The following is a 26,385-nucleotide window of genomic DNA, read 5'->3' on the forward strand; positions in this document are numbered from 1 at the left end:
TACAAAGTTTCTTTCAAAGGGGGCAGAAAACCTTTGTGTCAACTGGTTGACCCTTTGCTCTGTAAGGTCCTATTGAAAGCTTTTGTAACACAATGCAAGGCACTCTTCCATGTGTTGATGCAGTTTACCTAGTTGGGTGGGCCTGGCTGAAAACAAGTTTCACATAAATATGAAAGATTATGGTTTCACTTCTTGCTCACAAGGAAGGTGACTGATATATCCAAGGAGTCTGTCACTCAGAACAATTATTAAATACTCTACCATTAAGGTAGAGTATTTGAAAGACTGACGGGAAAAACAAGAAAGAATCTAGACCTTAATGTAGGTTTGCGTGAGAGGAAGAGGATCTGTTGGATGCAATAAGAGAATTTCCTGTTCAGCCCTTTATTACCGGGGTCTTTGTAGATTGCGCAAGGACGCTGGCCTCCCCACTGGGCAGTCCCCGGGAGGGCAGTGGGGAATTCTGAGGCTTTCCCTCTAGATCTCTGGAGGGTCTCCTTTCCTATGTCTCAGGTTGGCAGAAACCTTGATCCTCACACTTCCCTCAGATGGGACACGCAGGCTCTGTGGCCGCAGAAGCACGCTGCAAACAAGTTCTTTGGTGATTTTACAGTTTCGTTTGCTCCCAAGAACTGACGGCACTCAATTGTCTAGCACTAGTCTGTCCTGCAGGAGCCTGGGGGCTCGTTCCCCCCTAACCCAGAACTGGCAGCACGGGGGCGGGGCAGTGGGGGTGGGGAAGTGGTGGGAGGGCAGTGGTTCCTTGCACGCAGCGCGATGTTCCTTAGGGAGTCGCTGAATGGGGAGTGCTGCTGTCCCCAAGCCGATTGGTACTTGTCAGGAAGAAACGCCGAGAGGTGGGAGTGCCTGCGGAGGGAGGCAGGCGGTCCCTACCGCCAGCGCGGGGAGCTGCCTTTCCGCCTCTCTGCCTTCTTTCCAAGCCTGGGCTCTTAGGAGTGGCTGAAGCAGCGGAGCGCTTCAGGAGCCTGTGAATGAACCCTCCTCCTCTTCCTCTTCCTCCTCCTCCTCCTCGCGGAGTCTCCTCCTCGATGCTGACGGTACAGTGATATAATGATGATGGGTGTCACAACCCGCATTTGAACTTGCAGGCAAGCTGCCCCAAGCCTTTCTGGGGAAGAACTCCAGGCGGGCAGGCGAAGCAGCCGCGAACATTAAGTGCTGTGGACAGGCGCTGGACCAGCCCCGCAACCTCCCGCATCCTCCAGCACCGTCCCGCACGCTCCGCACCCATCCCCAGGCCACCGCGCTTCCTATGTGATCCGCCCAGGCAACGCCGAACCCATTCGCGCAGCTCTGCGGTGAATTGTTTCCCACAAACTGCACTAAGCCGCCTTTCAAGGTAATCACGTTTCTTTTGTTTCCCCTTAAAAAAAAAACTTATAGGGAAAAAAAGCGAACTTAGAAAAAAGAAGTACATTGCAATTGACAGAAAGCTTTAATTAAGGCAAAAGGAACTAACTGTAGGGCTAAGTTAAGAAGATATAAGCACTTAAAAAATGCAGGTAACTTTCAGAAGGACATTTGAAGGAACGAATACAGAGGGACCGTGGTGCTGAAAAAGATCCAGACAAAAGAAGCCCGAAGTGGGGTGGGCGTAGAACTACTAACGGATTTGGGGGAAGGGAGGAAAGGGAATTGTGGAGAACCCCTAGGAAAGTCGTAGGGTCCTGAGCTGGAGAGGAGAGAGGGACCCCTGGCACCTTGATCCAATTTTTTTTGTTAACCTGCTGAGGCAAAAGTTTGAATGGGGACTCCGAGACTTGCCCACGTACAAGTCTCCGAAGCCGCTTCTCTGCAGGCCACCTGGTTCCCGGCCCCTAGTTTGCAGTCAGTTCTCTGCGTTCCTGGAAAGCTGCTCCAGGGCAGCTCCTGACAGGGCGACCCCTCGTCCCAGCAGCAGGGGACCTGCGCGGACGTGATCCCCTCCGCCCGTAGGCAGCCTGGGGGAATGTCCGGCCGGGGGAGGTGCAGGGTGTCAGGGCTGCGTCTCCTTGGCGACTGGGGGGCTGTCAAGGCTCTCTCTGTGGCCCCTGCGCTCTTTTGTCCTGTGCCCTGTGCGCGGGGGCTGTCCGGGAAGGAGCAGGCGAGGGGGGTGGGGTTGCTGGAGTATCGTGGAGATCTGGGAGGCGCCTGGGCGGGAAAAGCTCTCCCTAAACTAGCAGTGATGTGCTAGAATTTTACCTTACCCTGAAGAGATAAGGGGAAGCTTTCACTCCCATCTCAATGAGCAAACCGACGCTCCAAGCACTCTGCAGACAAAGGTGGTGCGGAGACTCCAATCTGGAGCCTCTAGGACCAGTCTTCTCGCCCCGGCGACCGCAGCCCTCCTTTTCTTTCCATTTCCCCACCCTCTCCCAGCTCTCGGCCCAAGTTGAGCAACTTTATTGGCCGGTCCAGCGGCCGGGGAGAGCGTGTGCCGGCAGTCCCGCCGGACGCCCTCGGATGAGCGCCCCACCGCCCTGCAGAGTCGTCGGGCGACATCCCTGGTGCTTGTGGACTAGGGAGCCTCAGGGCTGTCCCGGCTCGTAGACTGTCACTGGATGGGTCACGGTCACTGTTTAGGCATCGGATATTGAAGTAGAAAAATAATGTCATAGCCTAAACTATTTGCTCTGGGATCCAGCTGCACAAGAGCAAGTTTGGCATGTCCCCAGAAGATGCTGCGGGACGAAGGAGAAATCTATGCGGGGCCTGGAGAGCTGTCCCGCCGTGCGCACACCCACAGGCGAAAAGGCAGTCTCGCTGTCTGTGTTCCTTGTCTCATCTTTGTCTCTCCCTCTGTCTCCATCTTCTCCTTGTCCCTTCCCCTCTCCCAGGCTCTGCCGCTCGGCCTAGCTCCTGCGTCCCCTCCCCCATGGCTGACAAATGAATGGCTAGTGTGAAATCCCTGCCTCCCCTGTCCGCAGACGCTGGCTAGAAGGGAGGAGCGAGGGAGGAGGTGCGCTCCTTGGGATCAGCCAGCAGTTGCAGGCTCTGGACTAGCAGAACCCAGACGTCTCGGAACAGGGAGTTTGTGGCGGGTATGGGCGCCCCCTGATGGAGAAATCCAGCACATGTGGAGAAAAACGAGCCCTTCCACCAGAGCGAGTCGTTTTCACAAGGACGGAGGACCCCTTTAGCCGTTAGTTTTCTACTCAGAATCTGAAACATAAATCTAGGGGTTTGAAGAACCCAGGAAGGAGACCCTGGTCTTTGAGAAGTTTCAGAAGTGCCTTCCCCGCGTCAGCTAGGATAGGCGGCCAGTCTGCAGCTTGGCGCATAAGCACTCTTTTCGCCAGGGGAGAATCCAGGTTTTGGGTGGGCAAGGGAATGAAGGATGATGCTCAGTTTGGGGTGTCACCGTAAGAAAGAATACAAAAAGCCTTGCTTTGTAAATTTTACTAGGGCCTATGATCACTTGAACACAAAGCTGGGCATCGCCCCAGGGCATTGCAAAAGAAGGGCCCCCTGATCCAAAGTTTTCAGTTCCTCAGCGTCAGGACACTCGAACCTGTAAATTTGGAAAGGAGACCGCCAGGAGAAAAAAAAGGAAGGGAAGGGAGGGGAAAGGAAAGGTGGGGAAAGAAAGGGAAGAAAGAAAGGGAAAGTGGGGAAAGTAGGAAGAAGAAAGCAGCAGAGTTAGGGCAGATAGATGCAGGCAAACTGCTGGGAGCTGACCTGCAGGGTTCGTTTCTAGATGTTGGGCTGAATTTCGCGTCTCTTTTTAAAATAGTTTTTGAAGCCCGAGAGCGACAACTAACGCAACTGAGGCGGCTCGCACAGTGGAAGGGTGGTTAGGGGAGGAATTAGCCCCTTGCAGCGGCTGGGGCCTGGGGCCTTTTGCTCAGCACCCGCGGGGCTAAAAACTGCCCCGGCACTCTGCAGCCCCGGAGTTCACCATCGGCCGCCACGTGGGCTGGGGCTTCAGCCGCGGCCCGAGACGGGTGTGACTTCTTGGGCTCCAACACAGCTGTCCAGCGGAACCAGCGGTCCGCTAAGACTGGGAGCTGGCGGGGAGCCTTGTGGGTCCCCGCCCAGAGGCCAGGGGAGGCGGGGCTTTGCTCCAGTGCAGGCTGGGGGCGGGGCGGGGCGGGGCGGGGCCCAGACGGGGAAGGCGGGGCCGGCTAGTCTGGGAGCCCTGCGACCGCGCACTCAGAGCTAAGGGTGTTGGCTGCTGCTGTAGGCGACCCGACTTTTACCAGACCGCACTAGGCACACTTATTAAAAGAATGACCTTTATTTTTTCCTCTTGGGAGCAGTAGGAGTTTTTGCCTTGTGACGGGGAAGAAGCAAAGATTTACTCCAAGAAAACTTAATTTTTTTTGGTGGGAAATATGAGATGATTTTATCCTGTGTTAAATACGTTCAGGTCGGTTTAAAGACCTTTCTTTTTTGATATTGTTTTCACAGGATAATCATGTTCAAGGCTGTTATAAAGAGTTCGTCTGGAATGGCAAACAATTGCCGTAGTTGACAGGACTGATAGAATTCTATGACCTCAAATACAAATGAGGCTGGTGGGGGGGCGGTCCCTGGGCATCACGGGCCTCAGCGTGGGCTCAGCCCATAGTGGGAACTCCTCACCTATTTATGAGATGGCTGAGCGAGTGACTCCGGGAATGTGGCACAAATGAGACACTGCCACCTACAGCCACATTTTAATTCCTCCTACTTCTCTTTATCTTAGAAGTACAGGGTTTTAATAATCTTTTCAATCTCACATTCTGACATCTAACAAACTCATCTTCTTTCCCTCTCTTTTTGACTCCTAAAACCTGTGACGTAATTGTTTTAAGTACTGCTTGGCAATTGTGCCAAACGTACCGTTAAAAAATTCATGTAAAGTTCTAAAATAGCATGTTGTCAGTTAAATATAAAAACAGGAAGGCACCAGTGAAAGCAACAACTATTTTTCTAAGATAAAATCTCAGTGCCCTGAAGGCTGTGCTCAGTTGGTTGGGCATCGTTCCGCAAAGCTACAGGTCACTGGTTTCAACCCTGATAAGGGTACTGGCCTAGGTTGCAGTTGGGTCCCCATGTTTCTCTCAACAAAATTTCTCTCCTCTCTTTCTCCCTCCTTTCCCTTCTCTCTAAAAATAAATAAATTAAAAAAAATCTGTTTCCAGTTTGGGCAATATATAATGTGGAATGTCAGCATATCAAGCAGAAGGTCTCAGGGACTGACTTCTAGTTCTGAGCTCTGAGTTAAGAAAGGAATATTTTGTGGTTGTATATGCCTGTCTTGTCTAATGTTGCAAAGGGTTCCAGTGGATTCCAAAGTGATTGAGCAATTGCTTCCTCCAGCAGGAAGTCCACAGTCCCTAATCATCTTGTGGGTGGTGGGAAGAGGGATGAGATTCAAGACAATCACTAAGAATTTATGTAAGAATTCAAAATTATTATTTTGATTTTTTAAAAAGTATTTTATTTATTTATTTTTAGAGAGAGGGGAAGGGAAGGAGAAAGAGTGGGAGAGAAACATGAATGTGTGGTTGCCTCTCATGTGTCCCCTCCTGGGGACCTGGCCTGCAACCCAGGCATGTGCCATGACTGGGAATTGAACCAGTGACCCTTTGCTTCACAGGCCCATGCTCAATCCACTGAGCTACACCAGCCAGGGCTATTATTTTGGTTTTTTAGTTAAAAAAAAAGAAATTAAAAGATATTCCTAAATTGTATTTCCAGCTTTTAAAAATGAATTTGAAAAAAAATCCTCCTAGATTTACATATGTTTACAAACATAGGTTTCTTCTCTTCTTTTTCTCTACTCTTACAAACTGGAAGGGACTGTGTCTAATATTATGAGATCTCTATATTCATACCCTTGTAAATTCTGTTTGGAAAGGATCTAAATGGTTAACTTAAAGCCGAATATAATTTATATTAAGGACATAGTCATTGTTTTCTCTTTCCTCACATTATTATGCTTAAGGACATCATGGTTAATGATGGGTCACTCATGGAGCATGGGAGCCTTTGGAACACAAAGATCAACCAAGACTGTTCCCAAGAATGATAAAACTAAGCTCTCCTTTTCTACTGGGGTTTAAACATATTTGTTGACTTTATTCATGGGCAAACATCATTAGACACTGTATTTAAACTGGTATTTTGCCCTGTGACAGAGCAGAACTTTTCAAGATACATGGTTCTTTTGAGGAAAAGAATGAATGACTGTAGTAAGCTATTATGTCACCACCCACCTAGAGAAACCAGTTAGGACTCACAGACCCTCATTGTTGGAGGTTACTAGCTCTGGTCTGAGAAAACATGCTTTGTTGTATAGGTCTATACTTTACAAGAAAACACAAGGCCAGTACTCTCTCTGGTTTGGAATCAGAACAAGGGGATTTAGAGAGAAATGCCTTGGCTGAGATCCACTTCAGTGAATGAATTTTTGCCAGTTTCCTCTGGTAGGCTAGATGTGGTAAATGACATATATATGTATATATTCTATATCTATGTATATTCTCCAGGATTTTTGACTTTTCTAAGTTATTATCACTGAATATGCAAGGAGTACTTGTGTTTCAGTGGTTAGTGCAAAGTACCTTTGTTTAATGTGTTTGTCAGTTATGTTTCCTGAAATTCCTCTAGATAGATCAATAATCTAAAAAAGGGTCTAAATCCATATCTACATTTAAGTTTCCCATATTTCTGTGTGTATATAAACACACACACAAAAATTCTACCTGGTTTTTCTAATCTAAGAATTTTAAGAGGTGCTTAGGCCCATAAAAGTGAGATTACATCACTTGTAGTAAACATATATATAATATGTAGGTTATAATCTTTTTATAACTAAATTATTTAGTTTACATTACCTGTGTGGTATAGTGGGATAAGCACCAGACTTGGAATCAGAAAGCTTGACTTGCACTTAACCAGCTGAGAAAACCAAATTAAGACATAGCTTCTAGATCTTTAGTGTCAGAATCAAAAGGATGAATACCCGTGGAAAGGCTTTTGTGAATGGAAAACTATACAAATAAGTGGTGTTTTTTTAAATTAATTTTATTTAGTTATTTTTCAAGTACAGTTTTTTATTTCTCCCATCCTAGCCTCCCCCGCCCCTTGCTCCCACCTCCCTCCCATTTCCACCCTCCTTAGTTCTCATCCCTGTGTCCTTCCTATTTGTTCCTCCAAATCCCTCCCCAAGTGGTGTTAATATATTATGTATGTGGGATTCAGATTGATCAGTTTTATAACTTTAATAATGACAGCATTACATAAATATGTACTTCCTATTAAATATATACAATGAGTTAGGGGTATATTGTTTTAAGAATTGCCTAGTTTCAATGAAGAGAATCCAGAATCTAGAAATAGAATGAAATTAACATGAACATTCATTGGAAAAGAAAGATTATTCAATAAATGGTTTGGGGACAACCGATCAGCTCACTCACAAAATCAAGGTCTACCTCATTTCTTATCATAACAAAAGTTAAGATGTATCAAATATGAAATGTAGACAATGATATTTAAAGAAAATATCATTTTCTTTAAGGCTCATCATGGAACTGTTGAAATCAGAGATGCTTCATTCATCTGATGGAACACTATACAGCTAAAAATAACACAGAAAACATGTATTTGTTGATTTGGAACATTTCCCAAAGTACAGTATATTTTAAATGAAGACAGTAATGTGTTAAATAGTATATGTAATATGCATCTAATTATGTGAAGAAAGGACATATTAATTAATTCAACAAATATTTACTGAATATCCTGTGCATTGTGGATTCAACGAAGAACAAAATACCAAAGACTGCTATTGGAACATATACAATGGTGGAGAAAGAAAGGCCATTACCAAATACATTCATGAAATGCTGAAAAGTGCTATGTTGAAATGGGAGCAGGGAAAATGGAATAAAGAGTGCACTATGTTTTCCAGGCAGAGAACAGAGCAGCAGTGCTAAGGAGCATGGACATGAAAAAGCTTAGCCAAGTCCAGGTTCAGGAGTCTAATTGCAGCTTCTTAGACATAAATTCATATGGTGCCATTTCTTCTGTGATGTAAATTTATGAAATTTCATGTCTAAACCACGAGAGATTTCTCCCTGTATTACAGCGATTCCTCCTGTAAAAAAGCACCCAGGAGCAATCTGGTAGACAATGGTCATTATCTCCACTTTGTGGCTGAGGTGTCCTAGACAGCTGGTTGTCTGGGGTAACTAATTTGAAGACTGGAAGACAAAACCACTATGCCAGTGTCTCTAAGTCACCCTTTGCTCAGTGGGGCTTCCCCAAAATGAAGGGAGAATATTAAATGTCTGTTTGCTAGAACTTGGGCTCTTGCTTTCTCTGAGCAGCCCATTCGTGGAGTGACATTTATCCTCTATGCAGTCATTTCTCATGGGTAGGAGTCTGGCTGACCTTGTCTCTTATGTCTCCCAAGCAATTAGACAGCTGTAGTCAGCTGTGTCTTGATTGTTCAAAGACTCTCTTCTCCTCACTGACTTTACTGGAGTAGAAAGCTAAATATAGGCACAGTTCTCCTATCTCCCAGGTCTTTCTATGCAGACAGACTTGTTATCACTAATAGATTATGCCTTCAAGACTGACAGGAAGAACAGAAGAATAGATATAGGGCTCTGAGTGGTGCTGAAAACAAACAAAAAAGAGACTTTAGAAAGTCTGATTTATTAGAAAGACACATACCATATGATCTCACTTATAGGAGGTATCTAATGAACAAAATAAACTAACAAGCTAAATAGAACCAGAGACATAGAAACATGGAACAGACTGACAGTGGCCAGAGGGGAGGGGTGAGGGGGATAATGGCAGAAAGGAGGAGGGATTAGTCAAAGAACATGCATGAATGATGCACGGATATGGACAATGGTGTGGAGATTGACTGTGGGAGTTGGGGGTGGGATGGGCGGAGGAGAGCAAAGAGGGAAAATTGGTACCACTGTAATAGAATAACAATGAAAAAATTTAAGTTCCTCATTTAGTAAGATGAAACAGAAGGAAAGTCACATAACGTGACTTAACAACAATGAACATGAACATAGCCTTAAGAAAATTAAAGAAATGAATGAATGCACATGCACTGAGGTATTTGCTAAAGAGAGAAATGACCATCCTTTAAATTAAGGGGTATAAATTCTGTGCCTACAGGGAACAGGCATGGAGTAGAAATGGATGAGAAGCCCAGTGGGGCCACTGATAACCTTGAGCACACAGAGCCAAGGTGAGAGGCTGCTGCTTGCTTAGCACTAATGATTGCCCTGGTAGAATATGAACCTAGAGTTGCTAGATCTGATTTTTCAAAAGAAGTCATAGATCTGAGACTTAGTGTGCAAACTCTAATTTTTAAATGTTGGCCACTTATTCAGACATAATTTTACAAGTGTATTTAAAACATGATCTATCTCTCCCTTGTATTTTCAATACACTGGCATCATTACTTAACCTTGTCTTGGGATGATTTTAAGTGATGAGGATATTTGTTATATAGGTGAAAGACCCCTTTTCCTATTCCATCAAATAAAGAGGACACTTTTTTTTAGAGATTTTATTTATTTGTCTTTAGAGGGGAAGGGGGGAAGGAGAGAGGGAGAGAAACATCAATGTATGGTTGCTTTTTGTGCGTCCCCTGCTGGGAATTGGCCTGCAGGGAACTGGCCTACAACCCAGGCATGTGCCCTGACTGGGAATCGAACCGCAATTGTCTAGTTCGCAGGCCTGTGCTCAATCCACTGAGCTACACCAGCCAGGAAAGAGGACACTTTTATAAGCATAAAGTGTGGTACACAGAGTTTAGGCTTTGAGTATCTGACTTGGAGGGGATTAGGGTGCAGAAGACACATTCCTGGATCACACCTCTCCTCTGGGTTTGTTATGAGGTACAACACTCTAGATATTGACAAACATCAGTTATTATTGTGTCATGGTAAATATTCAACTAGACTGATACAAATGTGTTTCAGGTGTTAATTAACCTGCTTGCCCATTGCTTCAAAGTAGGTTTCTGAGTAGGAAATGGAGGGTATAGTCATGCATTTGGTTGGTGTACAGATTTTCTTCAAGGGTCTGTTCCAAACCTGGCACTACGTCAATATTGTGGGAATTAGGAAGCTGAATATGACACAAGCTGTGCCTCCCAGAGCTAGTTCTACAGAGGACATAAAACGTGTTTGCAAGTACTGATTCAAAGCACATAGGACAATTTATTGTAAACATGAAGTTGCACATTGATTCTATAGGGGTAACCCAGGTTATGATTTTCAAATCCAAGAGATTCAAGTGCTTTTCTTTTTACTATTAGTAATATGAAACCAGGAAGAGAACATCTGTAGAAAGACTGAATTAGTAATTTTTAAACTTAATTTTACTTATTTTTATTTTTTAATTTTATATATTCATTTCTACAGAGGTGAAGAGTAGGAAGAGATGAAGAGAAGTATCAATGTGTGGTTGCCTCTTGCACACCTTGCATGGGGGTCCTGGCCTGTAACCCAGCCAAGTGCCCTAGACTGGAAACTGAACCAGAGATCCTTTGGTTTGCAGGCCGGCACTCAATCCAGTGATGCCTGGATCCACAAGGCTGAATTAGTAATTTTAATAATAAATATTGAATAGCTGGTATACCTTATCAATGAGCTATATGTCATATGCATTATTTTATCAGTTCTTACAAAATTTTCAATAATTAATCTTATTTTCAATAGCTAATTTCATAACTAATTAGTTACTGAAAATAAGAGGATTAATAATTTACCCCAAATCACAGAGTATCTGTAAAGGATTCAGAACTTGAATTCAGGACCATCTAACAGTGAAGCCAAGACTTTTAACATTATACTTAGAAATATTTCCCCCCAAAAAAGAAAGTTGAGAACAATTTTTTGAAGGGTGATAAAAAATTATGGTTTATAAGTACATTGATAGAAAGTTTTCTTATTTGGATTCCATTAATACTCATAGGATACATTTTCTTTAATAGTATTTTATGATACAATCTACCATTTCATTTTTTGGAAACTTTTGACTATAGAGTATGTAAAATCGATATCTTTATTTTTTCCCTGAAATGTTGCAATGGCATTGAGAAATAGGTGTATACTTTCTGTTTGCTGTGGTATCATAGAAGAAATCCAGAAATATAGAAATCTAATTTCCCAGTTAGTGTTTAACAACATGTAATACATTTTTTAAAACTTTTTATTTATTTATTTGTCTTTAGCGGGTAAGGGAAGGAGAGAGGGAGAGAAATATCAATGTGTGGTTGCTTCTCATGTGTCCCCTGCTGGGAACTGGCCTGCAACCTAGGCATGTGCCCTGACTGGGAATCGAACCATGATCCTTTGGTTCACGGGCCCGCACTCAATCCACTGAGCAACGCCAGCTAGGGCACGTGTAGTAAATTTAATGATTTTAGTAATCGTATGCTAAATAATAAATTTAATTGTCATGGTTGATCAACTATATGCTTTTCATTGTGAGTTGTCCAATGGCCTATAGATGAAAAATACACATATAATGTATTAGGTTAAAAATGCTCTTTAGGAAATATCTGGAATTTTATAATTTTGTTTTAGATCAGTTCTAACACATTTCAAGATATATAAAAATAAAGCATTCAAATCAAGATGAGTATACAGGAAAAATTAATACCTGGCATAAATTATGAAATTGAAATTGAACTTAAATTTGACTTTGATTCTTGTAGCATTTCGTTGTTTTCAGTCTACATTTGCTAAATAAAATAGAGTTAATATATTTTCTAGGGAAATTGTTAGGAAGTTATTTAGGACACCAACGCATGTATGTGTCAGGATGCATTCAGCTATAAGGAACAAGAAGCCCTAATTTTACTGGAATTTGTTATTTTATATAGAAAAAAATTCACAGGTTCCCTCTAGGCTCACTAGCTTTAAGCTCTGTTCCTTCGAGTTCTTTCTCAGCTTCAGCCCCGGAGGCTATCCTAAACACTCAGAGATGCAAGATGGCTACAACAGTGAGAGGAGAAACTAAATCCTCCTAGAAACTAAATCCTGTCATCACAATGTGCAGTGAGGAAGAGCAACCAGCTCTTCTTTTTCTTTTCTCTCTCCCTTTTCTTAGAATGAATATACCTTTCCCAGGAGCAGCTTTTAGAAGCGCTGCAGCGACTTCCTCACATCTCATTGGCCAAAATTGCATTATGTATTTATTTCAAAACTGATTACTGGTGACAAGAATGGGGTTTCCTTAGGACAATCAGAATCACTTTTTTGGACTGGGTTTTGACCCTGACTCCTTTAAAGTATATGGCTGCATGAAGGAGGGTAGATACTAAATGGAATCAGAGTTTTGCAGGAAAGGAGAAAGAAGAACGGCTATTTGTACAATGCCTATTATAGAAGAGTTCTAAATGTGGCTGAGAAGGGAACAACTGGAGATCAAATAATCTGCAATTCTTCAGAGACTGGCTCTTTGATTTCTAGATGGTCCCCAACACTGGTACTTACCATCCTCGTAATTACAGCTTCATAGAAACTTGAGCTGAAAGGGACCATTCTGAGTCTCAGTTTATTAAAATGTTCTTACCAAAGTCACACAATAAATTAATGGCAAAGCCAGGGCTGGGCGGGTTTCTTGACTCAGTCCGAGTGTTTTCTTTTATGTTTTACCCCTCAGACATTAGAACTGTTGGGATGGCTTTAAAACTCATGGCCAGCCCTGGCCTTTTTTTTTGTACTTAACAGTTCTTCATAATGTATTTGTTTGTTCAGCCTCCTAGAAACTAAACTGAGTCTGTGCTTTTAAAAAGCCTGCTGAAGTCTTTGCTCTCTTGTGATACCATGTGCCTGAACCACCAGCAGGCTCCTTCCCACCTCACATTTGATGCCAATCCTTGTCTTTCAGCATCTCTCCCTATTGCTTTTCTATCTACTCTTGCTCCATCTATGACCAGTTTCCTCTTTCTAAATAGACTTTGTGGTCGCCCTCCTCTCTTTGTGCCAGCTTTTAGCCACCAGTAATGAGGGCTGTGGTCTTCACTGTTCTTCCTACAGCCTACCCAAATTGTGGCTGTCCCACACATCCATATCGTTAGGTCCCCAAATCGGGTCCTGGGATTATTTTGGTAACCACTGCACTGTGTGAGAGTCAAACTAATAGTGTTGAGACAACTTCTGTTGCAATTTCCTCTCCTATGTTTACTATCCAAGAGGAGCTGCTTCTGGTACTCTTTTTACATACAATGTACAAATAGCATGTGATTTATAGCCCTCCACAAAACCGAAAGCTTATGATTTACTTTGGATTTTTCTTCATTTCTAGGACAAGATGTTGATTAATATAAAGAGCATCTTATTGATGTGCTCTACCTTAATAGCAACCCATGCACTACATGAAGGTGAGTGTGGTAACAATTTGTTTGGTGCTAAGGGAAATGAAAATTTAAGTGCTGGAGCATGTAATGGCAATATGGAATAATTAGAATAAAGGATGAATTTTTTAATCTATTCAGTGCTGAAAACTTTTAGTTAAAATATTATTAGGCTGAAAACAGTGGTTTTAAACAAATCAATCAAAACAAAATAACAAATAGCATGCTAAAGAAGCAGGTGGGCTTACAGTAACTTCCCAGATTACTTCCAGACTGTGCAAAAGGTTCATACAGTCATCCCCTGGCATCCATGGACAATTGGTGCCAGGACCTCCCCACAGATACAAAAATCTGTGGATGCTCAAGTCTCTTATATAATGGCATAGTACTTGCATATAATCTATGCACATCTTTCCATATACTTTAAACCAATAATGCCTAGAGTATTCATAATGCCTAATATAATATGAATGCTATATAATTATTGTTATACTGTATTATTTAGAGAATGTGTTCAAGTACAGAGGCAACTGTCTAGACTTAACTACATATTACTCATCAGCAACATAACATTAAAAAAATATTTTCAATCTTCAGTTGGTTGAATCTGTGGATGCAGAACCTGTGGATATGGAGGGCCAACTGTCTGTATCACTGGGCAAATTTCCCATCTTCTTCAATACCACTCAAAGACTTTCATATAAAAAAAAGATTGTCACACCCTCAGGAGACTAGATTTTGAGAAAAGTCAAGAAGATAAAGAGAAGACTGACAGCCAAGTATTTGCACCTACTTCCCTTTTCTTTTTCTGTCCTTTCCAAAGTAACTGGAGACATTCACATAAACTGTTTTTCTTAGCTTTAAATTATATGTCCACCAAATGAATATTTCATAATTCCAAATCTGTAGGCTATGATTCATGAACGATACTGCCTTGAGCTGCAGTGATCTACTCCTCTCTGGACACAGCATCCACCTCTTTCTCACACTCCCTCTATCTTTCAGGATCTTTGAAGTATTTTGCCATTCCATGCACAGACTTTCATATGACATGTTTTTTTCTATGTAATTTCTCTGCTTGGCAGTCCGATCTCTTGTTCTCTACACTTCTACTTCAACTCGTTCTTCAGTACTCAACATTTAACTATCACTTCATCTATCCATTCATTTATTTACTCATCCATCCACCCCTTACCCTATCCATTCATGTAACTACCAACTGACAATGTTGTTTGAATGCCTTCCATGTTCCAGGTTTAATTTGGGTATACAGGGATATACCGTTGTCCTGGATTTCATTAAACTTAATCTCCTAGTTATATGAGACAGATGATAAACACATACATAAACAATTTGGCTATTAGAGTCTAGGCTCCACCCATCTGTTAACAGTTCAGGAGCTGTCTTTTTCACATTTTCGGGCATAAAGGTGAACATCACAGAAAGGAAAGGGTAACAGCATCTAGGGAAGAGGGAGGGCACAGAAAAGAGATATAGAGAAGGGAGTTGGTTCGGGTAGGTGGTAAGAGAAGGGGAATTACAGAGGAAGTCGTGGTAGAACCTGGAAGGACAGAGCAACCATCCTCATTTAAAACAAAGTTTAGACTTTCTGCTTAAAAAAAGGAAAAGAACTTACCCCCCACATTAAAAAACAAAACAAAACTATAGTATAGCTTCTTGACAGTATGTTAACATAGTATAATAATAATAATAACTAAAAATATTGAGTAATTTTAATGTGTTTGGCCTTGTTGAAAGTATTTTGCATAGTTTATTTAATCTTAACTCTCTAATGATAAATCCTTATATTCTCCCCATTTGGCAGATGAGGAAACTGCAGTATCAAAAGGTTTGCAGGCATAGCTACTGTGGAAGACCATGCATCAATTTAGTGTTGGAGCCTGGAGTTGAACCCAGGCGGTTGGGCTCCTTCACCTCTACTTGGTGAAAATGCTGAAGACAGCTCCTGAACTGTCTGTTAACACAGACTGGTGGACCCTAGACTCTAGTAGCCATCTGGGTCTTTTCTATCCCAATTTAAGTCTTACTTTCTCAAAAAGGCCTTACCACCTTCCCCCTAACCCAGGCCATGCTCTTTTCACTCCAAGAACTGAGTTCTTTGTAAATCTATGATAATGATTAAGACATGTGATTAGTTGGGGCTAATTTAAGAAGAATTTAATTTTTTTCATATGAGAGGAGAAAGTTGAACAGGTGATCTACATAAAACAGATTTGCCAAGTTCACGGTGAAGTACACCAAAGTACCTGGTTGTGAGTCAACACAAGTGCTTATATTTCAAGTTTTTTTTCTCTTTATTCTTAGGCTTTCAAAGGTCAATAACTAACATTAAGGAAAACCCTATGTACTGGTTATTGGCTTTATTTTAATTCATGAAGAACTCTTTGCTTTAACAATACCCATTATATTGATTATCAGGCACTGACCTACTTATTTGGATATTCCTCTAATATTAATAACTAGAGTCACATACAGTCATGCATAAATAAATGAATGAGAGAATAATATTTATCACCCAAGAAAGTGATAAATTCCCATACTCTCAATCTGACATGTTTTGGCCAAAGTCTCCGTGTGTATAAATGTGTTTGGTCAAATAATGTAGATGGAATTTACATCATCTTTCTTTTGAAGAATATACTGACAGGATGAAAGGTAATTGATTTTCATTATTTAGCCATTTCTCCCTTACAATACTCATTTGGATCACAAACTGTCTGGTGGGAATAGCAAACTTTGTGTTAGCATTCGTTTTTATTACTTGCATTGTCAGAATTTCAGACAAGTTTGTGCAGGTAGCAGCTTTCTTTTTTAAACGAGGATAATCCATAAACATTATCCTCTGAACTACTAAATTTCTTTCTTAAAATATTTAGGTTTAGTGAACTTAGTTCTTGTGATCCAGTGCATTAAGACCCAAGATTTCATACACAAAAGAGCTGACCACACAGTGTTTTGTTTGTCCTGGATTCTACATGACATACACATTTATGTCCAACCAAAGGTTTTACTTTTCTTGGGAAATTTGCCTTTTGACATTATTTTGTTCCAGTATATCTTTTCATTACAGCAGTGCTATTATTGAGCACCACTCTGAGTTTCTGAGATCTCTCCATTGGATAGGCTGGATTGCATCTCGTATCTGCCTCTCCACATCTAAAACTGTGATGAGAACTATAATTTAGTTATAAATACTGAGGAATTCTAAGTCGCTTATCTTAAAATCTTTTTTTTAAGAAACTGGGAAAGCATCTTACAATTTAAACCACCATTGAGATTGATGATAAAGTTTATTCTCCATTAAAATGCAAGACTTTATTTCTGCTGAAGTCAATCATTGAAATTTTCAGGAAAGTAGGTGATATTTTCTAGAAATATGATAAATGTAAATTAAAAGATTTTTAGGTCACAGAATCCTCACCCCTTTCCTTCTCAGGACCCCTATTCCTGGCCATAAAAATGAGCAGTTCTTATCTCCCTAACGAGTTCCTAATTAAAGGCCTATGAAATGGGTGGTGGTTACTCTCTGGGAGTCCTGTATAAAGTGGACTTTATGGATTTATTTAAAAGATTATGAAATTTCTAACAGTTTTCAGTTCAGAGAGCCATTAGAAATAGGGTAGGTGTAGACTGGAAAGGAACTAAAACTAATTCAGGGACAGGAGAAGAACCCAGTAAATGCCAAAGCTGAAAGATGCCTTGATTAGGTGTAAGGAGACATGTTCAGGTCCAGGTCTGTTGCCAGCCAGCTGGGATCTTAACAGTCAGTTCTTCAGTGGAGCAACCTTGTAAGGTACTGGACCGGTTTCACTCTGAGGATGGGCTTTAAGTAAGAGAATTTGTTTTGTAAGCCAAGGAGGCCATTAAAAATAGAATTATTGCCTTGCCATTATAGTTCAAAATACTATAGTCTTTGTAACATTTTAAAGATTAACTTAGTGCAGTTAATAGCACATTTCCTTTTAATTTTATTTACTCTTGAGTGCCTTAAACCCTGTTAGATTAGTAAAGTGCTAAAGAATTTATGGTGCAAATGATCATTATAAACTTGGAATGATTACTGGTTTCTATTATATATACAGTAAATATAATACTGTATTAATAATTTTAGATTTATTTGTATCGCATGAAACATCTTATAAGCCAGTCTTTCTGAAGTTAAATTTCAATCTCTAGCAATAGAGATTATTTTTTCTTAAAGAGCATAATATCTCCATATTTTTCTGCAATGTTCAAAATGACTTATCCCCAACTGAATCCACAGAGCTATATTGACAACTATATAATTTCTGTTGTATATCCATATTGACACGTGTATTAACATCTTTGACCACTAACACACTGATGTTAGATATGTCATGTTATTAATTACAAATTGTTATTTCATTCCACTGATTAACTTGTTCATCATATTTCATTAAGTGGAAGCTGCTTTTGTATTGATGGTCATTTCTGTTGTTATTACCAACAACCCTCTGGTTAATTAGTAGACACTGGAAGATATGGGGTGTGGGGAAATGTCCTATAAAAGAACATTTCTTTTGCATGTCATAGTGTTACATTGTAGGCAGTACATTCTTTTCCATTAAAAGTATAAGGGCTTAAACAGAAAGACATTGTGCAGATTAATACTTTAGGAGGGTTAGGTGAACAGATGCCAACTCTCCCCCAGGATATAATCTAGAGGTAAGGTTTCACTGCAAAGTGATTGCAGCTGGATCTGTCATTATAATGAAAGCCTTTGGTTCAAACACTGAACCGAAGAGGGTCCTTTCAAGTGTTAGACTTCCCCTTGCTCCACTCTACTGAAGTACATTATTTTCTTTATTTTCACTTCCTCTTTAAATTTTATTTTCACTTCCTCTAAGGTAATGTGGCAGTTACCTTAACAAACGTTTTTCACCTTCTGACCTGTGACATAAACTCACCTTTCAACTGCTCTTTTTTACATTGATCCAGGATTTTAAACCTGAATTCCTGATTTGAGTCTCCTTTGGCTCTTTTTTGCTTGCCTTCCTGTACTTTCCTTACGTTATAATTTATTTGTTCATGTTAAACACTGAGTTATAAATACTTTAATATTAATGCATATTTTGGCATAAAAAGGAATATTATTAATCTCTCCCTTTGTTCTAAAACATTAATGAAATTGTACACTATTCTCTCTCTATAAAAATCACTCTCATTATTTCATATACCGAAGATACCAATTTCCATAACGGTTTCTTATCCACTTACATAATTAATAGACTGGTTTTTTTAGGACTATTAATTCCATATCTTCTCTTTCTTCTAGTCGAAGTGGAAAAAAGCCCACCTGTTATGGGGTCCCTCTCTGGAAAAGTCAACCTTCCTTGTCATTTTTCAACCATGCCTACCTTACCACCCAGTTACAACACCATGAGTGAATTTCTCCGAATCAAATGGTCTAAGATTGAATTGGACAAGAGTGGAAAAGATTTGAAGGAGACCACTGTTCTCGTGGCTCAAAATGGGAATATCAAGATTGGCGAGGGCTACAAAGGCAGAGTGTCGGTGCCTACGCACCCCGAGGACGTGGGCGATGCCTCGCTCACCATGGTCAAACTGCTTGCAAGTGACGCGGGCCTCTACCGCTGCGACGTCATGTACGGGATTGAAGACACGCGGGATACAGTGTCGTTGACCGTGAACGGTAAGGCCTAGAATGTAGTATAACTATAACATGGTACTCTGTTCAGAAGTGTTCGAAACCTTACTCAAAAGTAACTATTGCTCAAAGTTTGAACAAATGGAAACATCATTGATCACCCCAACAGTCCATATCTTTCAGCAAAAACCCCTGTTATTTATTTGGGGGTCAAGGAAGGTCACTTCTTGCATAACAACTTGAATGATTCAGTGTGGAAAATATAGTTTGTATACTGGAAATAATGAATGCCTGAAGACATAGGATATAGTTCAATATCATTACTCATTATTGAGACCTATTGGCTATCTACATTTTGTTAAATTTTTTCCATATGTGTGTATGCACACATCATATACGCACATACACACACAACATATATGTGTATATACACACTCCCCCAATTTTTTTCTGATTTTCCTCACTCTTCTAGCATGATTGTTAAAATCTTTGAGTTTGCTTTTATGAAATATAAATTCTGTCTTAATGTATATTGAACAAATAGGGCACAATAAGTAACCTGGTACATATCACAGCACATTTAAAAGGCCAAAACTCAATAAACATCTGAATTGGATCAAAACTATAACTGGGAATTTTTTAAGGTTAATATACTAGTTGTTACCATTGCTTTGCAATGAGAAATTTGGTTTTAGCCATCTTCCAGTGGTGGTTTATATGTCATTGGAATTTAAGTTAGGGGACAGAGCAAAGAAAAATTGCTTTAATTGGGTACACACATAATGCCATAGCTCTTGGAAGCAAAATATTTTGGCAAGTTACTGAGCAAAATTCTAATACTTAGACATGATGGAACAGATTTTTCTTCCAACCCCCCATTGCCCTATAATATATTTATTTACCTTTTAGAAATATATACAAAGGGCTTTATTAAAACTCTTTCTTGTGTAGCCAAAAGGAAATACTTTAAATTTCAGATGCAACAAATTAATTTTCTGGACATCCTTTTGCATTCAGATTCTATTGCCTTCTTCCATAAATCTATTTTTATATTATCCAGTTATCCACTAAATATCCTGGGCTCTTTGCTCTTTTAAGCTTGTTATCATTAATTTTAGTTAGCATAGAATTGTTTTATGCTATTGGTATTTCTCTTGATAGGTAGGTAATAGTGTTAGATACACACTATATACAAATATATATAATAATGTAAATATATTAAATATATATCTGAAATGACCAAGAATTTAACAACTTCTTAAAATTACCAGCATTAGAGAATTAACAATGGATTTGCCCCTTGCCCCTCTGAAAACATTGAAAACCTTCTGCTTAATCTCCTTAGCCAGATGAGGTATTCAAATTATCCCAACAATTGCAGATACTTGTACAGGCTCTTATTGTCTGCCTTGGGCACGGAGGCTCCTTGGTGCCCTTCACTGCCAATCTTCAGTGCACACAGAAGATTTTTAATGATCAAGAAGACTATCTGAAGCTTCAGTCAAGCTAAGACTAATTTACAACTGTTCGAATTCTTGCTTAGCCTTAGAGATTATTATAAGCAATCTCTCATATTTACCAAATACCATCATATATACATCTTGGCGATTTCAAAGTAGTTCTGTAAAGGTACATATTTTCTGAAACACAGTGGATGATTTCTTTTTTTCAATATCAGAGACGGGAACACAAATGCTAATTGTCAATGCATCTTACTTAGTGCCTGTGCAGGCCTTTTGTGTTGGCCCTGATCACATGTGCTCATCTATGACATGGCTATTCAGTTCCCTCACCATTACTTTATCGGCACAAACCTAAGACAATCTAAGTATGGACATGTGGGAGAGTCTTACAGTTGGATGTCAGTCTGTGAAAGGCAGACTTGTCAACCCCAGTAAAATACTAGGAATAAAAGGAGAGTAGAAGATACTTCAGAAACCAAAATTTATTCTGCATAACAAAAAGGAAAAGTAGTCAAATGATGTGACTCAAAATCTCATCCATGAGACCCAGGTGCCCCAATTTGTATTTTTTGGTGACTTCTCAGGCACATTAGCTTGATGCACTTTGCAGACTTACAGAAGTATTTATTCCAGTTAAAAATGGAGATGCTCTTGCTGAAGTGGGAGAAGAGGAATACAGCTCCACCCAGCTGCTCTTTCCTTGGCCCTTTGGCAATTCCTTGATCCTGGAGGACAGGAAGAACTACTAGTTTATGCAACTCCTAAAACACAAGAAAGTGGAATTTGAGACAAGTACCAGAATTCCTGACTTGACTTCAGGGCTTCTTTGGGATAAAAGTCCTACATTTTTATCTGTCATAGGGGAGACCCTAAATTATGCTGGTCTGATAGTAAATATGATAAATCTTTGAGTAGTACTAGTAGCCTATCCAACATTTTAAAATCCTTTATCTAATTTGAACATCATATTAGTCAAAGAACATAAGCAGTATTAGTCACATTTAAGGAGGAGAAAATTAAGGCTCAGCACATGATTAAGAATTTGTGTATGTTTAAGGGGTTAATTAGGGATTAAAACAAGCCTTCTCACTCATACATAGTGCAGTATCTTTTCCATCTTAGTATATTGGCCCTGGAAGGAAATATGTTTTATGTTTAGGAGAAGTGTTCACAAATGTTCCATGTGCTTTTGAGTTGACTCTGGGAAAAAATCATGAAATAGAAGTTGGTTTTGTGGTCCCTTAACTCTTTTTGTCCCTTGCAACTACTCCCTTTAGTTGTCCAGTGTTCCCATGAGAGCCTGAGTACTACCTGTATTAGGACAAGTGTCCACCTTTTGGGACTTAGTGGCTTAAATCCTAGGTTGTGTACATGTGAACAGAAAATATATGGCTAGGGAACTTTGTAATGGAGCAGAATGGGACACCCAAGTGAATGCCATTTCTGGGGCTCCTCATATCACCATCATTTTGCATAATGTTACATAAAGTAAAAATAAGGACTTATCAAGACATTATTACCATGTTAGCAATAATTTGATATATTGCTCCAATGAGAAAGTGGCAGATTGTACATGCCCGTAATTGTTTGCTGCTCTCTTTGCAGGGGTCGTGTTTCACTACAGGGCGGCCACCAGCAGGTACACTCTGAACTTTGAGAGTGCGCAGAAGGCTTGTTTGGATGTTGGAGCCGTCATAGCAAGTCCAGAGCAGCTCAATGCTGCCTATGAAGATGGATTTGAGCAGTGTGATGCAGGCTGGCTGTCTGATCAGACCGTTAGGTGAGATGTCTGGGGGCCACAGGCTTTATTTCATCGCATTGGGAGTGAGAATAAGGTGCTAATTTTTAGTCCTTTATTTCCCCAGATATCCCATCCGGACTCCCCGAGAAGGTTGTTATGGAGACATGATGGGGAAGGAAGGTGTCAGGACCTATGGATTCCGTTCTTCTCATGAAACTTATGATGTGTATTGTTATGTGGACCATCTGGATGGTGAGATCAGTTTACCTTTCTCTAGTATCATTTGAACTGAGAGAATTGAGGAAAGACCAGGAGCATGTTGAAATAAAACAAGTCTTCATACCTGTTTGGATTCCAGCAGCAACACTCAGTTTAAATGACCATATGATTCTGTGGTGAAATAAGCTTAAAGTAGAAAGAGAAGGAGGGGTGTGTAAATGGTTGTGCAGGTTAGACATGTCTTTAGTTAATAGTGGGTTTCCTTTCCATCATGCTTCTGTTAGAGTGTTTCCAGTATACTTTTAGAGTGTTAAGAATAGAAAGCTGTGAGGGTGGTACCTATTCTTGTGAGAACTTCAGGTAAAATCCTGTGATGACAAACCAATGTGAATCCAAGTTTTGATAACACCCCAAATTACAACTGAATAACATAAACTAGCCTAAAAAGGGTTTTCATGTGTCACTTCTGTTTATTTTGCTACTACACTGATATTCAGAGTAATCACTCATTCATTTGGCCAATCAACACATTTTAAAAAATCTGCTTTGTGATAGATAGTTTGCTAGTTGTTAGGAATGTGAAGCCAGGTAAGATATAAGCTTTGCTTTAAAGATGCTTAGAGTCTGATTGGTTTGGACTATCATTTCTCACACAGCATGAGTTGGAGAAGTGGTTTTTTTACTTTTTTTCATCGATGTTCTAATACAGTTGTCTTCATTTTTCCACCACCACTTTCCCCCGCCCTACCCACACTCATGGTGGGAATTAGAGATTCTTAAAGACAAGTTTAAGTTCATTAGTGGCAACATTATCTAAGCGGTGCTTGAGGTTTTATTATAAAACACTGGGAATACAAGTTTATGTGACTTTTGAAATGGAGTTTCCTTTGTATCAATGGATATCTCGGAAGCCTAAATATATAAGTACAAATATTGAATTGAGTTATACATTTAATTTTGGCTGGGTACATATAAAAAGAGTGATCTCAACTAGATAATTGCCATGGTTTCACCCAACATTACGATTCCATGATTTTATGAATTGAATAAACAGCCTCAGAGACTGAGAGCTAGGAGAGGAGCAGCTCATATTTTCCCAATGCTCTGACTAAATTTGCATCAGTGGGCCTGCTTACAGGGAGGCTGCTGAAGTGTGGGGGTCTCCAGCATCCTAATATTCTCATTATAACTATCATTTAATACTGGTTACATGTGTTTCCTAAACCAGAACTCCAGATACTAACAGCTCCCTTTTTTGTACAGGAACCAAGGGAAAAACACATGTAAAGTCCAAGCTATGATATGTAGTTTTTCTTCTACCTTTACTTTAGGTTTCATTTACTAGGAGAGGGCTGGTAAGAGAATCTAGTTTTAGGAAATAAATTTGGCTATTGCTATTTAAATAAGATGGAAATTTGTATTCAAATTCAGTAACATGGAATTTGTTTAATCATGGTTGTTTTAACTTAGGATAATATCTATCAGAGCAATAGTTATGAACATCTCTGGAATATTGGTAATACTGGAACTAAATCATAGGTAGTTTTGAAGATGTATACATAAATTCTAATTACCTAAAAGAGTTCTACATAATATAATTGAAATGATGGCTTTCGGGTATGAATTCATGGTCTGATCCAAATATGAATTATCACCACAAACCAGCCTCCTTGTTGGAGAGACGGGCCCCTGTACTCACAGTGCTCTCAGAAAACCTAAGGCCCCCTCTGTGAGTGTGTTCTTCATTCTTTTCCTGATGGAGCTACTGAACCCCTCTCTAAGGCTGAAAACTCCTTAACTTATTTTGAGACCAACCAGAGCACTTTCTGCTTCTGCAGAAGTCCTAGAAATCCCATGCCTTCTGTAAATACGGTTTGAGAAAATACTTTTGACGGGATCACTGGGGATCCGTTGCCACTCTGAACCCATTGAAAAAGCTGGGCCTCTCATGGTCTGTTCAGAGTATTGCAACTAGTGTGTGAAAAGAATTAGAAAGTAGGTCTGAGAGTGTGCACGTGCAACACAAACAGGACTTAGTAGTCATACAGGAGTCTTCTTCTGCCTCCATGAACATCATTTCTAAGGCTGCCGTTGTTTGTAAAACCAGTCTAGGCTCCACTGTAACCCAGCTGTATTCTGTACAGTCACTTAGGACTAATGTTTCACAAATTTGGGGACTGAAAACTTGTGATGTGTAATGTGCCATAAATTTATGTAGGTATTTATACAAAAGCAACAGAATTTAAACCTTTTCTTTTAGTACATACAAGTTAGAAGACAGAGATAAAAGAATCGGTATAAATTCTAATTCAAGCACCAGCTGAAGTTAGTGTCAGCCAAGTAAAAGTTTTCATTTGTTTCATAGACAGAATTTGACAATTCTGAAAGGTATTCAGTATATTTGCAGTGACATTATGCTGTAAATATTTCCCTCCTTGCTTTCTGTCCTTTGGAATAATTAGCAAATCTTGGGACACTGGTCTTTTCTCTTAATTTGAAATTGGGCTGGTGGTCATGGGTGGGACAAGGAGGTGACAGTGACTTTTGTGACCGATGTAAGAAAAGCACAAGGTCCTTCTTGTAAGGTCTCCTTCCTTCCTTTACTGAGGTGTGTGTCCTCCATCTGAACTAAAGGCCATAGGCTAAACTATGAATTGATAAAAGTTCTTGTGGAAAATTTACTATATACTATTACACCTGGTATTTCATGCCACATTGATAGGAGATTATCTGAAGTGAGCCATAAATTCCTCATAAGAGGTACTAACTGCTGTACTCATGGGTATAATAATTCCCACCTATATTTTATTGTATTTTCAACAGCCAAGTGTGTGTGAGAGAGATGGTGAGGCAGGAAAAATTACAGATAGTGACATACCCAGAATACACATGGTATACACAATTACAAACAAGGTAAAGTACTTCAGTTAGAAGCTATATTATTCCAGATGGTATAATGAAAAACCCACTGAAGTATAAAATTAAACCTAGTCTAAGATAACATTAATGTTGTTTTAATTTAGTTATTTATCATCCAAGGTACTTAGTTAACAGGATATCAACCTTCTTTTTTTTCTTAGTTCTTATTTTATGCTACCATATTCATCCTGACATGGATTTCTTTATAAAAGAGAAAAATGGATCTGGTTCCTATTCTAAGGTGGTGATTCTAACACAGTTATGCATCTGAATACAATATTTGATTCTATTTAAAAAATAACCTTATAAGTATAAGATCAATTACATTAAAATGGTGAATATATGTATTCACTAATACATATGAAGCATTTCACTAATAGCTTGTGTTCTTAGAAATGGTCTAGACCTTAAGGTGGTTTGTGAGCCACAGTGCAGTACCAGCGTTCTGTTACTAAGCAAACCATGGAGTTGAGACTCTAAAGTTGGAGTCTAGTAATTATGCTTTATAAAATAATCCTTATTAAGAAGCTTTATCTGTGTTTCCTGGTAAAGTAGATTTGGGAAACATTGCGAAAGTTCCTTCTTAGAAAGTTGAATCCTTGTTTCCCGGTAGATGGATTGGAAAATGTTGAGAGAGTTTAGAGAAGAGTTCAGATGTTTGCATAGCAGACAACTGAGTAAAGGATTAGGGTTATTTGGAGTGGAAAAGACAGTGCTGAGAGAGGGCGCTTGGGAGGCAGTTAAGTTTCTCACTATTAAGAACAGGAAGGCGTCAGGTGAGCCCCAGCTCCGTTACTTACTCGTTGTGAGATCCTGAACCACCCTTTACCTCTCTAAGCTCCAGTTTCTTTTTCCGTGAAAGGGAAACAAGGATACTTACTTTTTAATCATGACATAAAGATGAAGTGGTTTAATGTGTGAAACTTCTATCACAGTACATGGCACAAAGTAAGTGCTCCATAAATAATAGCTGATGGATATATGAAAGCTTCTTTATTTCCACTGAGTTCCTGAAAAGAAATGAGTTAAAATTCAACTTTATAAATTACATTCGATATGC

At 39.9% G+C, this 26,385-nt stretch overlaps 1 protein-coding gene across 4 annotated transcripts in view; it reads left to right on the top strand.

Annotated features, from left to right (window-relative positions):
- The first annotated feature begins 869 nt into the window (after window positions 1-869).
- Window positions 870-26,385, top strand: part of VCAN (versican) — a 107,259-nt gene continuing 81,743 nt past the window's right edge. For 2 of the 4 annotated variants that reach the window (XM_037142966.2, XM_053664475.1), the window contains exons 1-5: window positions 870-1,360; window positions 13,285-13,360; window positions 18,651-19,028; window positions 22,052-22,226; window positions 22,312-22,439. In XM_037142966.2, the coding sequence (XP_036998861.2) occupies window positions 13,291-13,360; window positions 18,651-19,028; window positions 22,052-22,226; window positions 22,312-22,439 (751 nt within the window). In that variant the 5' untranslated portion in view covers window positions 870-1,360; window positions 13,285-13,290. The remainder of the gene's footprint in view (window positions 1,361-13,284; window positions 13,361-18,650; window positions 19,029-22,051; window positions 22,227-22,311; window positions 22,440-26,385) is intronic. The other 2 variants (XM_037142967.2, XM_037142968.2) reach the window with 2 other exon arrangements.

This window comes from Artibeus jamaicensis, unplaced genomic scaffold (genome assembly GCF_021234435.1).
Source record: "Artibeus jamaicensis isolate MK-2021 breed Jamaican fruit bat unplaced genomic scaffold, CSHL_Jam_final contig_373, whole genome shotgun sequence".
Taxonomy (NCBI): domain Eukaryota; kingdom Metazoa; phylum Chordata; class Mammalia; order Chiroptera; family Phyllostomidae; genus Artibeus; species Artibeus jamaicensis.